Source organism: Rissa tridactyla, chromosome 1 (genome assembly GCF_028500815.1).
Source record: "Rissa tridactyla isolate bRisTri1 chromosome 1, bRisTri1.patW.cur.20221130, whole genome shotgun sequence".
Taxonomy (NCBI): Eukaryota; Metazoa; Chordata; class Aves; order Charadriiformes; family Laridae; genus Rissa; species Rissa tridactyla.
This window is the reverse complement of record NC_071466.1, coordinates 73,654,076-73,667,897: the sequence shown is the minus strand read 5'-3', so window position 1 is coordinate 73,667,897 and position 13,822 is coordinate 73,654,076. Positions and strand designations below refer to the sequence as shown.

The 13,822-nt window shown below is 41.8% G+C and overlaps 1 protein-coding gene across 1 annotated transcript in view; it reads right to left on the bottom strand.

The window, feature by feature from the left end:
• Positions 1-13,822, bottom strand: part of AFF3 (ALF transcription elongation factor 3) — a 327,221-nt gene that overhangs the window by 132,161 nt on the left and 181,238 nt on the right. The window contains exon 5 of the mRNA XM_054190585.1: positions 649-735. Coding sequence (XP_054046560.1) covers positions 649-735 — 87 coding nt within the window. The remainder of the gene's footprint in view (positions 1-648; positions 736-13,822) is intronic.

The window sequence follows — 13,822 nt, the reverse complement described above, 5'->3', positions numbered from 1 at the left end:
CATCCTCCCGAGGATACACACAGAATAGTGGAGCTGGTTTCAAGGGACCATCAGCAGGACCAGTGGCCTTGGTCCCTTCAGGGACCAAATGCTTCCCTGGCAAATACTTCTGCATCCCCTCTGGGCATCATGGCTGCCTGCCTCTCCAGAAAAGCTGCCCGTGAAAGCCAGATTGGTGGCAGGGGATATATGCCCACTCCACAGCTTCCAACCACTCCACACCTCAGACCTCACTTGTTTCAACAAAAATCTCGGCTAGCGAAGCCAAAGGAAGCAGGAGCAATGGATACGAGTGGGAGGTTCTTGACACGCAGCAGCTGTATATGCCCTGAGGTTTCAGTCAGGAGCCTCGGCAGGTGCGCGCAGAAGGCACCACATCTGGACATACCACCAGGGACACCTGCGGTTGTGCCTTGCGGTGAGGAACACATGACCTACACAGCAGCATCAGTGCTGCTGCCAGGAGATACACAAACAAGACCACGTAGCCCTGCAGAGGCTGTAAGCAAGGAAAAGGCAGAGGATACTGCCACACACATGAAGGTCATCAGCACAGCATTAGCCTCAGGCCAGAGACCTCACACGCTTAGTCAGGGCTCATGCAGGACATATTTTGAGGAGACGGAGGCATGATGTTGCATGTCTTACCTTGTTTGGGAAGGGAAACTTGCTTTGTTCTGCCTTCCCTGGTGTGTGAATAGCTGACAGTGGTGGAGGCCATGAATGGGTCATCTCCTGAAAAACAATATTGTACAGCAAATTGTGTTTAGAAAGTCAATGGAATAGGAGACAGTGATAGTATATCAGTAGCAAGAGTGCCTGGGTAGTGGAATATTTAAGTTACTGCAGCTTCTAGGAAATGCCCAGTTTACATATAATCTAGACAATACATGAGCTACATTGATTTTTATCACAGACTCGTGAGAGCAGTTCTTAAGCACCATTTCATTTTCTTGAATAGTTAATGCATCTTAAGTGCAAGAAGTTTGATTTCTCTGACAACCTGCAACCACATTTTAATCATGCCGTGTATTCCGGCTGGTGCGACTAACAGAAGAACTTTTTTTACAAAAAACCCCAGAAATTTCAGTTCGTGATCAAGTCATGGGGTACACACTATGCACTAATCACGACATAGATTTCATAGACAAGATCAGAATGATAAATGCTTAACACTTGCTTAATGGTTAATTCCTCAAATTGCCTTTGTCATTGTAAAGGAGTTGAATAAGTTTGCTAACTGCAAGGTGTTTGTGCCTTGCAGGACACAGACGTGTGGCAAGCCCTAAACAAAGTGTGCCCCACTCCACCTTTGGCTCCTCCCTGTGTTGTTTTGAAGGACTTTTTTTTAATAGCTAAGAGACATATGTAGCTTGACCAGACTTGTATGCAGTCATCCTTGACACAGCTTCAGGTAGCAGGTGGACACACCTTCAATACTGTTCTCATTCAAGCCCGAATGAGTTGGTCTCCAAAGCAAGGTTGCTTTTGGGGAGGTGTAAATTAAACACTTCAGATGAGAAGTTTTTTAAGACAGAGGCTTTATATTCCTCTCTAGTGCGGGCTGTTAAAGGATGGACATGTTTTTTGACATGTTCAGCACCAACAGCCATAATATTTGGTACACAGTAACTTAACAGAATTAATATGAGAAGTAACGCGGAGCGTGACAACCCTGAAGAGTCAGCCCGTAAGTTTCAAGAGCTGAAAAGCAAATAACATCCTGCCTAAGCAGGGGGCTCGCTGACACTATTAAGGGTTTGCCTGGCAGATGCTTTGCTGGGTTTTGATGCCATTAGCTGACTGTGGAATTGTTTCTCAGTGATATTCCAAGGAGTCGTGCTGAGATCCACGATCAGTCCCAAAATAATACTGGAGTTATATTTCCATGACTCATTCCTCTTTAAAGAGAAAAGACAATGTTCTGGTTTGAAAAAAGGTGCGGGTGAGTCTCATGCCCATCCTTCGTTAGTGCTGATGGAAGTGCTTCCTGACCCGGCACAGACTGAGCTGGGGCATTTTTTCCATAGAGGAAAGTCTCCAGCACGTCTGCCAATGAAAGGATCAGCTCTTTCAACACAGTTTATTAGTAATAAATGTCACCTTTAAAGCATTCTTGATAAACAGTTTATTTCCTAATAAAAACTACATTCTTTTATTTTATTTGAGGCTAAAAAGTTACACGATTTATTATACTTCTGTAATCTACGTGTGGGCCTCTAATCAGAGCATCATCTGGTTTGCAGTTTTGGGATCAGAATTGCTTAGCTTTTCAGTTCTTTGAGGCAGACTGTTCATCTTATGACTTCCTTATCCGGTAAGTGCCAGCAATAGCAGTATATAGGAATTTTTGATATACAGTAAGTTTTTTAAACTCAGGCAACAAAAAACACAGGCAACCATAATGCTGTTTGCTACAAGTACCTCACACATGTGCTGTTGTTTTCTAAAGATTAAGGAATTACGTATTGAGAAATATTCCAACAGTAAAGGTTTATGACAATAAATTGACGACAAGGAGATCTGCAAGGTGGACATTTAACCCTAAGGCTGTGGTCTAAAATATATCACTTTCTCACCTGCTTTTCTCTGCTTTTCCCTTACATGACCATTTGCTTACTTTCTAGAAAATGTGTGTTGTGCATATAGAATAAAGGTGTTTCCACCAGTAAAACACTGCTCCCAAACAAAGAAAGTGTTTTCCCTATGAGTTGAGGTGCTGAGCTCAAAAGTATGCACAGGAAGGAACTATGTGGCCCTTCCTTTTGAAGGGCAATGCTTTACGTTATCTCTGTCAATTGAAGAATCGGGGCAGCCAGACTGGGAACGTCTGGTGGCTTTGACCTAAACTTATCCTACTTATGAAATATGCTATTCAGTACTTATGATTTCCATTTGCCCAAGAAGCAGCTCCTGCAGGCTACACAGCGGCTGACCCCCACTGTCACCTTCAGGGAAACATCTTCTGAGAAGTCTGCTATATGCCATGCAGAAACCAATCTGTTACGGCAGCAGAGCCCTTCCCTCCCACCTTGCCTGCCCGAGTCTGACAATGATACCTTCATCCAGGGAAAGGACCAGAGGGCTGATTAAAAATAAGGGTGACCTTTTTTTTTGACATGTCAAAATCTTTCATTTCTTCTTTTCCCCAAGATTATTTCTCATCCACACTTCAATGAAAAATGGCCTTAATGGTCTTTTTTTTTTCCCCAGCTAGCTTCTCTTCTCCTTTTTTACTTTGAGTTGTGGTATATAATAAAGCTTTCTACATAATTTAAATTTGACGTAACCCTTTCTGACACAAAGATTTAGTAAGACTACTGATATTTGCCAGGGTTAATAATTGCCATTATCGTGAATATCTGAATGTGAATTTACTAGAATAATATTTTAAGTTGTGATCATGTGGTGTATTTATCACTACCCTAATTCAGACAATTATAAAATGAAATCAAATTAGAAACAAAAAATCAGAAAACTAGCACGAAAAATGCCCCAAACTATAGGTTGTCACCACTAAGGAGTGGTAAGATTTAAATGTAATAAAATATTTTTTGAAAAGAGAAACACTAAACTATGTGCACAACCTCCTTCTGGCTGCCAAGAACAGAATCTCAAAAATCAGGAGAAAGGATTTAGGTGTCCAGCAAATGTCAACACTTTGCAAGATCAGGCAGAAACAAATCCAGAACATGTCCCTGTGCACCAGTTCTCGTGATTTTAGGCTCTGTCTGAAGATATTTGAGACAGACGAAAAGCACTAGTGGTGACATACTATTCTATCAAGATCTTTTTTTTAGTACATGGTGTGAAATGTTTGAAAATGCAGGCCCAAAAGGCAACTAACTAACCAATTAGAAAGGACTCAACTCTTACTGTTAAAACAAACTTTCATGCACAGCTTCTCTTTTCCGCTTCGCTAACTTGCCTGTCCTTGGAGTTTGGGATTGGCAATATTGGCATAAAGTACCCACTGGACTGAAAACAATGCTTTAAATGGATTGATGAAAATTTAAATGTACTTAAGATCCTCTGCAGCTTCAAACTGGTGTTAGAACATTGATTGACAAAAAAGATTTTTGAAATTAGAGAGAGAAAAAAACAGGGATTTTTTAAAGCATAAATTGAACAAAAAAATATGTCCAGAACACCTTGCACCAGAAAATGTTCCAGCCACTACAAGATAATGGTCTAATTTAAAACCAATTTAGATCTTTCTCCAAACTTGATTAAGCTAACCTTAAAGTCCTGAACAATGTTAATTAAAGGAATCACTGAGAAGCCATTTGGGGTCCAGAAGTGGGGAAAACAAAGATTTCTGGATCAAAGAATGAAGACCGGACTAGACTGCTTAAAAATACATGTGGATAAGCACGTGTGCCCAACTGCAGGACAGCTTCTTTGAGACGGTGACGACTGCTCTCCTCCTCCTGCCGGCAGATGCACAAGACTGAGGGGTGCCTCTGAGACCCTCTCTTTTTTTAACACACGTTTCTCCTTGTGAGGGCTGCCTCTATGTTGTTTCAAAGCGACATCTGTGTGGTGGTGGCACATCTCATTCACACGCATATTGTAGCCCTACAACTGCACTCATCTCTGCCTATAGTAAATCCGTTTTCAGCAGTTATATGTAAACGTCCAGTTTTACAAGCTATAAAAGTCCAAGCCTAGTTAATCTTAGTCAACCTGCCAACTTGGCTTTTCTTCTTACTGAAGGGAAAGCCTTCAAATAAAGAAATCTATAGTATTGTGTATCCTTGCTCCAAATTCAGTTTCCGCAGCAACAATTAAGTAACGAGACGTTTCTTGTGGATTAATGACTGCTTGGCAGTGTTTTGTTTGGGGCTTTTAACCCTAGCTTGTAGGCAATTTTTCAGGAAAAGTACCATGCAGAGGTGAATAATAGTATTCACTCTAGACTTAAGGCAATGCTATTTATCTAGTGCCATCAGTCTTGCTGTGTGGCACATGATACCAGGAATGGTCGAACTGATTCAGAAAAACCATAATTAATAAAAAGCAGGGAGACCAGTACCACCTAGATTTGAAGTCTAGCCACATGTATTATTTTGCTGTTCGTTCGCTGCCAAACCCAGAACTTATCATAGGGCCATTAAGAAAATTGACCGTTTAATCCTTCTCTTTGCTTGTGCTCACCTAGCTGATTTTTGATTCATAACATTTTGTCCCTCCACAGATGATGATTTAAGAAATGTTTGTAGCATCTCATAAAGGACCCTGTCAAACACCTCTTGAAAATTATTTTAACTGGCTCAACTTCATCCACTGCTCTACTGACATGTCGCAGGAATTACAGGAGATTGATGAGTCACAGTTTTCCTTTGGAAATACTCTGCTGGTTAGCTCACGGGGACCGCAGCGTCTCTCTCTTTATAGTTACCTACTCTTAAATGCAGATTTTAGGGAAGCATTAGATATGTTTATTCAGCTGGAAGTCAAGGCAACACAAAGCTAACACAGAGCTTTCCAAGACCCTTTAGCAAGTGATCACAGTACACAGTTTGAGAACCTCTAATCCAGTTACTCTCTGTCTTCATAAAATAGGTTATTTTTTTTTTTAACACAGGAGACTCTCTTTTTAACTGCTGTCAGTTGGCAAAGATCCCTTTCAGTTCAGCGAAGCTACACTGCCACTAGCTAACAACATGGCTATGATTTTAGTGTCAAACATCCAAAGCAAAGAGTCTGACACTGAAACTTTTGGTGACTATGTTGAAGCTGACAGCATTTCACTGTGATAAGGCTCTCACAATGTGAAAAGCAAATTTTCTTTTTTCAAAATTGATTCCTCTAGTATCTGTTATTGTTGCAACTTTTCTAACCCAAACCTCAAACATACATCTGTAAAATGGAAAGATAAAGCTGTTTCCTTTTGTTTTTTACAATGTCACTTATCCAAACTACATCTACTTAACTCTTCTTCTTCTTCCTCATAAGCCCTGTAGTTTCCTTTGAGCACTTGGTAATTTCCCTCTTTGCATGTGAGCAGCTTTTATTTCATTATCCTTTTAGTAATAGGTTATTCAGAACCACCACGACCCAACAAAATAGCTTACCATTTTCCAGCTTCTGTTGTTTCCTGATTTATTTCCTTTCCATCCACTTATTTGGGCAGGTTTTAATTTATAGTTTTTATAATTTTATAGTAATTTATGTGACATTTATGTCACATATGATGCAAGATGCTTTCTAAACGTCTACACTGAGATAAGTGACGAACATGGTTTCACCCACCCACTAGCTGAAGGATGAAATAAGGGAACTACTATGAGCTCCCTGTCATGGAGCTGAAATAGCCGTAAGGACACCATTTTCTCTGAGCTGGGTGCCAGTTCAGCACTGAACCTCCGTCAGTAGTTCTTCTGTCTCCCCTACTCCTGCTAAAATGATTTCAAGGAGTCACTTTTGTCTTAGCAATCTGCTGCAAAACACATTCTACCACATTTCCCCTTTGGCTCCAGTCCCAAGACCCTTCAAATGCCTCCTTACTTTCTGTAATATGAATTCCTTTCAATAGGCTTCATCAGTGTAACATCCGAAGATATATGACGATCCAGGGGAGAGTGCTTGTCAAGGAATTTTTTTTTTGTTCTAAGGAAAGAAATAAAGGTAATCGTGTAGCTTGCGACTGTGTCATTTGCGCTGTGCTTGGTTCTTCAGACCTGCACGGATGGGCATCAGCTGAAATTACTTGATAGAAACAGGACTCTGTGTGTGTGTGTGTTTGCGCATGTGTGTGTGTGTGCACGCATGCCTGTGGGCTGGGGAGAAGGAAGGAAAAAAAAGAGAAATTAGGCCCTTGGAAAGGGAGAACGTCAGAGATTCTGCAGACTGCAGCATTAAAGAATGTGTTCAGCATTAAATCTCCAGATGTTTGGTATCTACAGGACTAAACCATTCCAAATCATGAACATTTGCAACGTGATCTGTGGATCAATTCACTCTCCAGCAAATCACAAATGCCAGTGCAATAAGTTTCTGTTTGGAATACGTTATCTCTGCTTTAGTGGAACCATCCTGCAAATAACCTGCAACACTTAGTCAAGATTCAACAATCTAGGACAGATAAATGTAAAAGAATGCTGTAGCTACTTACTTACCAAACTGACTTATTTAGGTACTTTATTGTATGATTATAATTCTTTAACAAAGAGCCTTGCAAATTTTTATTCATTTTGTGGGACCAAATGTGCTGATAAGCCCAGAAGAAGCTATAGATATCCAAGAGAAATGTCAGATTCTAAGAGCAAGTGTTAACTAGGGCATAACCCCTACCATGCTCTCTCGTACCAGCATTTCAGATAGAAAGATTTATCTCTGTCAGGAAAAGAAGAAAGTGTACCTTTACATGAAGGTAAATCATAGAACAGAATTTAGAGGGTTTCCTTAAAAATATTAAATATTCTTCACTGAAATGAAAAAAAAAAAAAGGACAAAAATTTCTCCCTTAGTTGCAGTGATGAATATCTGAATATCTGTTCATAGCTAAGAAGCTATGTTTTCAGATGAATGCATTGGGCCGTATGATATGACAAACTGTCTGAAAACCAGCTTTGCCTGGGCAAGCTGAGATGATGTGGTTAATCAAGGTACAATCTTTATTAGTGCATTAACCTCCTGCACCCAAGGACTGTGGATTCTAATTCCTGAATTGCCATGCAAGACTGATGCAGCTAGTTTTCTGGTCTCAGTTGGCAGCAAGCTAACAGAAGTGGCTAATGAAGATGAATAGCTGCCTCTTGGGAGTGGGGGGAGGAGAAAGAGGAAAGGAAAAGACCTAGGATACTTCAAGGTCCAGATCTCTGCATGATTTCAGATAATAATGAAAAAGTGCACATAGCCGACATTTTCGGAGATCGTAACAAGCACGTTAATTCTGCAGGCTGCTAACAAAGCAATGGTAGTGGCCTTAAGATTACTCTGGAAACATTTCAAGAAGCTAAAAGAAAGGCTGTTGAAAATAAAGACCAAGACACTGGTCAGGGTCTTTACCTTGTTTTTGGCAGATGATTGTATTAATATGGAGAAAGGAGCAGACAAAAAAAAAATGCCCAAAGCTACAGACAGACACGTTTACTAAGGAAAACATCTGCGGTTTGGAGAAGACAAAAATACCGTAACGGTAAATATTTAGCAGTACTGAAATATCTTTGCCACAAATGCATGTAATCTTCTAATATAAACATTCCTTTATTCCAGGCAAAAATACGCTGCGAAATGTAAGGAGGTCATCAAAGCAAGATCTGTGGGAGGAAAAAATCTAGGTTTTTTTTAAACTATACAAATTAAGTTTCTTATTTTGTGTGGGGCTGGAAGATTTCTGATAGGTACATCAGTAGTCCTGGTTCACACCCTGGGCAGAAGGTGATGACCTGGACAGACAGGTCATCGGTTTGGCCTAATTTGGTCTTAGTTCCAGTCTTCCATACTCCCAAAGTCAGTTTAAGAGGACTGGGTGTACCATAAAGACTTACATGGTTCCTCGGAACCCAAGGGCTCGCACAAAGAGCACTTTTGTCCATCTACAGTGAAGATTCACTGGTGGATGTGAATTGATAATTTTAGCTCAGCTTGTTCAGCCAACTGATTGAGTATTTGAAGCTTTGTGAACTTGTGGGCAACACAGTAGTGCCTGTGTGCTCTGTGCAAATGTTATGGGTGGGTATTACTTGAAGTAAACACCTTGTGCTCTGGGTTAAGGTTTAAGGTGCTACCAGAACGCCTTTGGCTAATGTACCTGTGAAGGCTGCCAACAATAACAAGAAGAAAGCAAGCTTCTGTTCTGTGCTACTGCAAGAAACTTCTTGGTCAGTGTGAAAAGAGAGAGGGTAAGAAAAGACCATCGAAAGAAGAAAGTCAGAATTAAAGTATTAGAAGTTAAATTGCTGTCAAATGCAGCACTACAAAGCATAGCTCCAATAAGTTTTGCACTTGAGCTTTCCTAATGATATGAGATGAAATGTGCTCAATTTAGAGGTGAAAACAAAGCCAGGCTGGGACGTCAGACTGTGGAGCTGAGCATTAAGGCAGCGGCTCTCCTTCCTTTTTCCCTGCTGTAGCACAGAGAGGTTCTGCAAGGCGAAACGGCCTGTAAATCCTTCCTGGACAACTTTGCATGGATGTGGCTGAGCGCAATTAGCAAACAATTTTGTTTATGATGCTCTGACAACTTGGGGAATCTATTCATATACAAGTCATTTATTCTGAATGAGATTAAGAAACCAGTGTAGCACTGCGTGCTTCATTGTATGTGAATTCAACCATCTGTTCTCAGGCTGCATCGTGTGCCTCCTAGATCTGAATTGACAGAAAGATGTTAAATCTTGATGGTTCATATTCTAGAAAGTGCACAGTGGCACAATGTGATGCCTGAAGAGAACTAAGAGTACAGAGGCGTACAGAGTTGAACACAGACAAACTCATGTCCACAAATGAAGAATACTATATATTCCTGGTAGAGTGGGACACTGGGCCTTGAAAGGAGTTAGACATCACCAGAGGTAAATGTCCTGGTTTGAGGTAAAACAGAACCAACTTTCTGTTCAGTAATTTTATTTCTTAGCTAGGCCTCTTCTAACTCTCTGAAATTAACAGCATGTTGTGTCTAAAATGGTTCATTCAGAGTGATAAGACCAATGTTTACAGCTTGTGCCAAGGAACGGTATACACAGAGGCTCTTGCCTGTACTTATTGCTGTAACAACCAAGGTCAGATAATTTTGTTATTTGCCCCATTGGAGGGTTGGAAGTGGAAAAGCGCAGAGGGGTCTCACCTGCAGGGAGAAGTGGACAGGACAGGTGACCAAAAATTGACCAACAGGGTATTCCATCACATCTGCCCCATGCTTGGTATAAAAGCTGAGGGATCAAAGGGTCAGCTCTCTCTTCCTTCAATGGCTGACGTCCGAGGAGGACCCTGTCTATTCATCTGCCTTTGATCCCAATCCATGTGTTCCTGACTCCATCTGTGGAACCCAGTTCCCACTCGTCACTGAGTCCAGTCTGGGACTTCCCTAGTGCCTGCCAGTGACGTCATTCTGGGAGCTTAATACGGTTTTGTATATACTGTATCTATTTCATTATTTTATTTTATTATTAATACTTCATTAAAGTAGTTTAGTTTCTTCTGAACTCGTAAATCTCTCTTTATCTCTCCCCCTCCTCCCCGTGTACGAGAGGTTGTGGGGGAGCATCTGTCGCCGGCCATTGGCCCATTTGGCCAAAACTGCAACAGGCAAAGCAACTGAAAATAATGTTGCATCGTGCTGTGGCCGAAAGACCTTGCTCTAAGAAAGACCTTCTAAGACCTGTGTATTTGAAAACGGAGAAGTAAGGAGCACAGTAAAATTGGTGAGGCCAATGCTGGAGTAGCCTGTTTCTTTGTCCACACTTCTTCAAAACTGCTGGAAATTCTGAGAAGGTGAAAAAAGGAGCAAAAAGAGATCACAGATATTTACAGAGATCAGCCCTGTTAGGCTAAGAAGTACTATGCTTGATCTGCACAAGTATCTTCATAGGGGGGAAAAAGCCTCTAACATGACTTCTAGAAAATTTACTCGTAGCCAACTGTCAAGTGTCCCAAGGTAAAAGGCCTCTACTGAACACCTTCAACAGGATTCACAAGAGATGACTGAAAAAATCACGGTTGTTCACGCTTAACAGGAGTCTGAGTATACAAAATCTCCAAATAGGTCTCAGTGGAAAATGTTGTCACTTATCAAGAATAGAAAAAGATGAAAACCAGTAACTTCTTTTATCATGAGCCAATGGATAGGACAAAAAGGCAAACTGAAGTCAGATAAAAAAGAACAACTTCTCATGAGCTGGTGGCTCACTGCTGGGATACAGTGCTATGGAAATTCCTGTCTTCATCTCTTGAAGTCTTAAGATCAAGAAAGGATGCTTTTCTGAATGATATGCTTCAGCCAAATACAAGATAATGGGCTCAAAACAGGGGAGAGTGGCTGCAGTTATCTGGCTTGTTACAGAGGCCAGAATGATAGTCAGACTGGGTGATAAAATACACTATTCAGACTCACATCTAAAAGTTACCTAAGTGGGATTCTTGTTCTTTATTTTGGAGCTTCTTTTTTGGTCCATCAAAATCCTTACCATTTATGTCTCTCAATACAGGCTTTATAAATCAAGAAAACATGTGAACCATTTGTATTTACATGTGAATGCTAGGTACTGACCACAAAAGCAGTGATATACAGAAAGGGATGTTCCATTGTGTTTTAGAAAAGATAGAAACAAAAGTTTGCTCTTTCCTTATGTGTCAGTTATCTATCAGCTGTAGTTGTCCCCTGCTGCTTTTCATTGTATAAGGTCCAGGTGCATCACAATTAACCTTGGGGATTTAACTAAGGGGTCAACAAGATGAGGGCATCTGCCTGACACTCTTGCTACAGTCAGCGGAAAAGACAAAGACAACAGCATGGGGCACAGCAGCAGACCTGAGATGTGAAGCATCCTCTGGAAGTGACTTTCTATATTGCCTAGAGATGGAGCCCAGGCTGCTGTACTCAGTCCTGAAATGCCTCAAACTAGGGTGTGTGTGTGTGGGTGTGTGGGTGTGTGTGTCTGGCCTTGTGCTCCTTGGAGCAAAGCTTTATTTCTTACATGTTTGTATGGCACCTTGCACAGAGATTTTGATCAGTGCTGTGCCTCTCTACTTGCTATAATAACACAAGTTGAGGGAGAATTCAGAGGTGACTTCCTGGCAGTGCTATTATTCCAGCTAGGCTGCCCCGACACTTTTTCTTAGACCATCTCCTCGGTTACGTCTCTATCTCCAAATCTGACCGTGTTACCACATTTCTGTTTCTTGGCCATCTACGTATGAGGATGAGTCAAGCATGCACAAGGCTCCTCTTCCCTACCCCATGTTTCTTGGAAACATAAATACTCCACATGACCTTTTAATACCTTCACATTAAGAAGACATTGCTGTTCCAGAAAGGTCATCTCTGATCATCTAAAATATTTTCCGCAAATATATAGACAACCCAGGGTTAGGTTTTCCAGTTTTAATGTTGGTGGTAGCGAGAAGGTTAGCCAACCGGCTATCATCTTTCTTCTAACAAGTCACATTTGGATTCTATCTACTGAAGCCCTGCTGAGAAGGACTTGGGGATACTGGTGGACAAAAAGCAGGACATGAGCAGACAATGTGTGCTCACAGCGCAGAAAGCCAACTGCATCCTGGGCTGCATCAAAAGAAGCGTGGCCAGCAGGCTGAGGGAGGTGATTCTGCCCCTTTGCTCTGGTGAGACCCCACCTGGAGTACTGCACCCAGCTCTGGAGCCCTCAGCACAGTAAAAACCTGTTGGAGTGGGTCCAGAGGAGGGCTGCAAAAACGATCAGAGGGCTGGAGCACCTCTCCTGTGAAGACAGACTGAGAGAGTTGGGGTTGTTCAGCCTGGAGAAGAGAAGGCTTCAGGGAAACTTCATTGTGGCCTTTCAGTACATAAAGAAGACCTACAGGACAGACGGGGACAAACTTTTTAGCAGGGCCTGTTGTGACAGGACAAGGAGTAATGGCTTTAAACTAATAGAGGGCAGATTTAGACTAGATATCAGGAAGAATTTCTTTACCATGAGGGCGGTGAAACACTGTCACAGGTTGCCCAGAGAGGTGGTAGATGTCTCATCCCTGGAAACATTAAAGTTCAGGTTGGACGGGGCTCTGAGCAACCTGATCTAGTTGAAGATGTCCCTGATCATTGCAGGGGAGGTTGGACTAGATGAGCTTTCAAGGTCTCTTCCAACCCAAACTATTCTATGATTCTATGAGCTGAGGTGCTCCTCATCGGGCGTCCAGCATTGATCCCTGGAGTCAGAACCAGGGTGTGCAGAACATTATCACACCGGGCCCGTGTAGGCACAGCCACTGCCCAGAGTGGCCCTTTGCCTCCTGTTGTCTTCAGTAACGCACATGCCCTCCTTCTCCTGGTAGGTGTAGAGGAAAGATGTTCTCCATATTACCAACCTCTCACCCTGGCGCCTGGGGAATAGCCCTGGCCAGAAGTGTGTGTCAGGTGCAAACATCCTCCTTCTTCCTCCAGGGCTCCCTGCGCAAACAACACAGATTCCCCTGGAGAATCAGCCACTCATGCAGGAAAAAAATTCAGCAAGGTGGCAGAGTGGGGCTTGGTGCTAGACCCAGAGGCTGGTGGGCCTGCTCCAAGGCTCTCCTTGATGTAAAAGGCTGGACGAATCCTGCTGCACTTGGAAAATTGAGTTAATAGCACTTTCTTTTCCCCATGTATAGTCCAATTTCTATATGTATATGTAGGTTAAATCTCTCTGTCATGAGCATTACTTTGTAGCATGCACAATATACATACTTAGGCTATGATTCTGTTCAGAAGTTAGCAGGAGCAGCAGCTTTTGTTGACTTTTACAGTGGTAAAAATGCCAGAACAAGTGGTCAGAGATTTGGAGGACCAGGATGGTCACTCTTAGATAAATTACTGGATAACTTTGGAACTTAATCTGCATTAAAAAATTAATACACATACAAAGCTTGCACAGTAGAGGGTCTCTACCAGGGATGTTTTATCTTCTACCAAGGATAAAACATGTAGTTGAAGCTCCTCAAAACTACTACTGCACCTTGAACTGCTGAATTTAGTGATCTGTGAATTGACAGAAACTTTTGTGGACAAGATCATCTGACAGTATTTTAGATGGGTGAAGTGATTTCCTTTTCTTTTTGACATCTTCCAGTGTTGATGTTCGAAGGACTTTGTCTAAAATATGTGTCAAAAGCATATGGGATAGGAAAAGAGGAAGAAAAT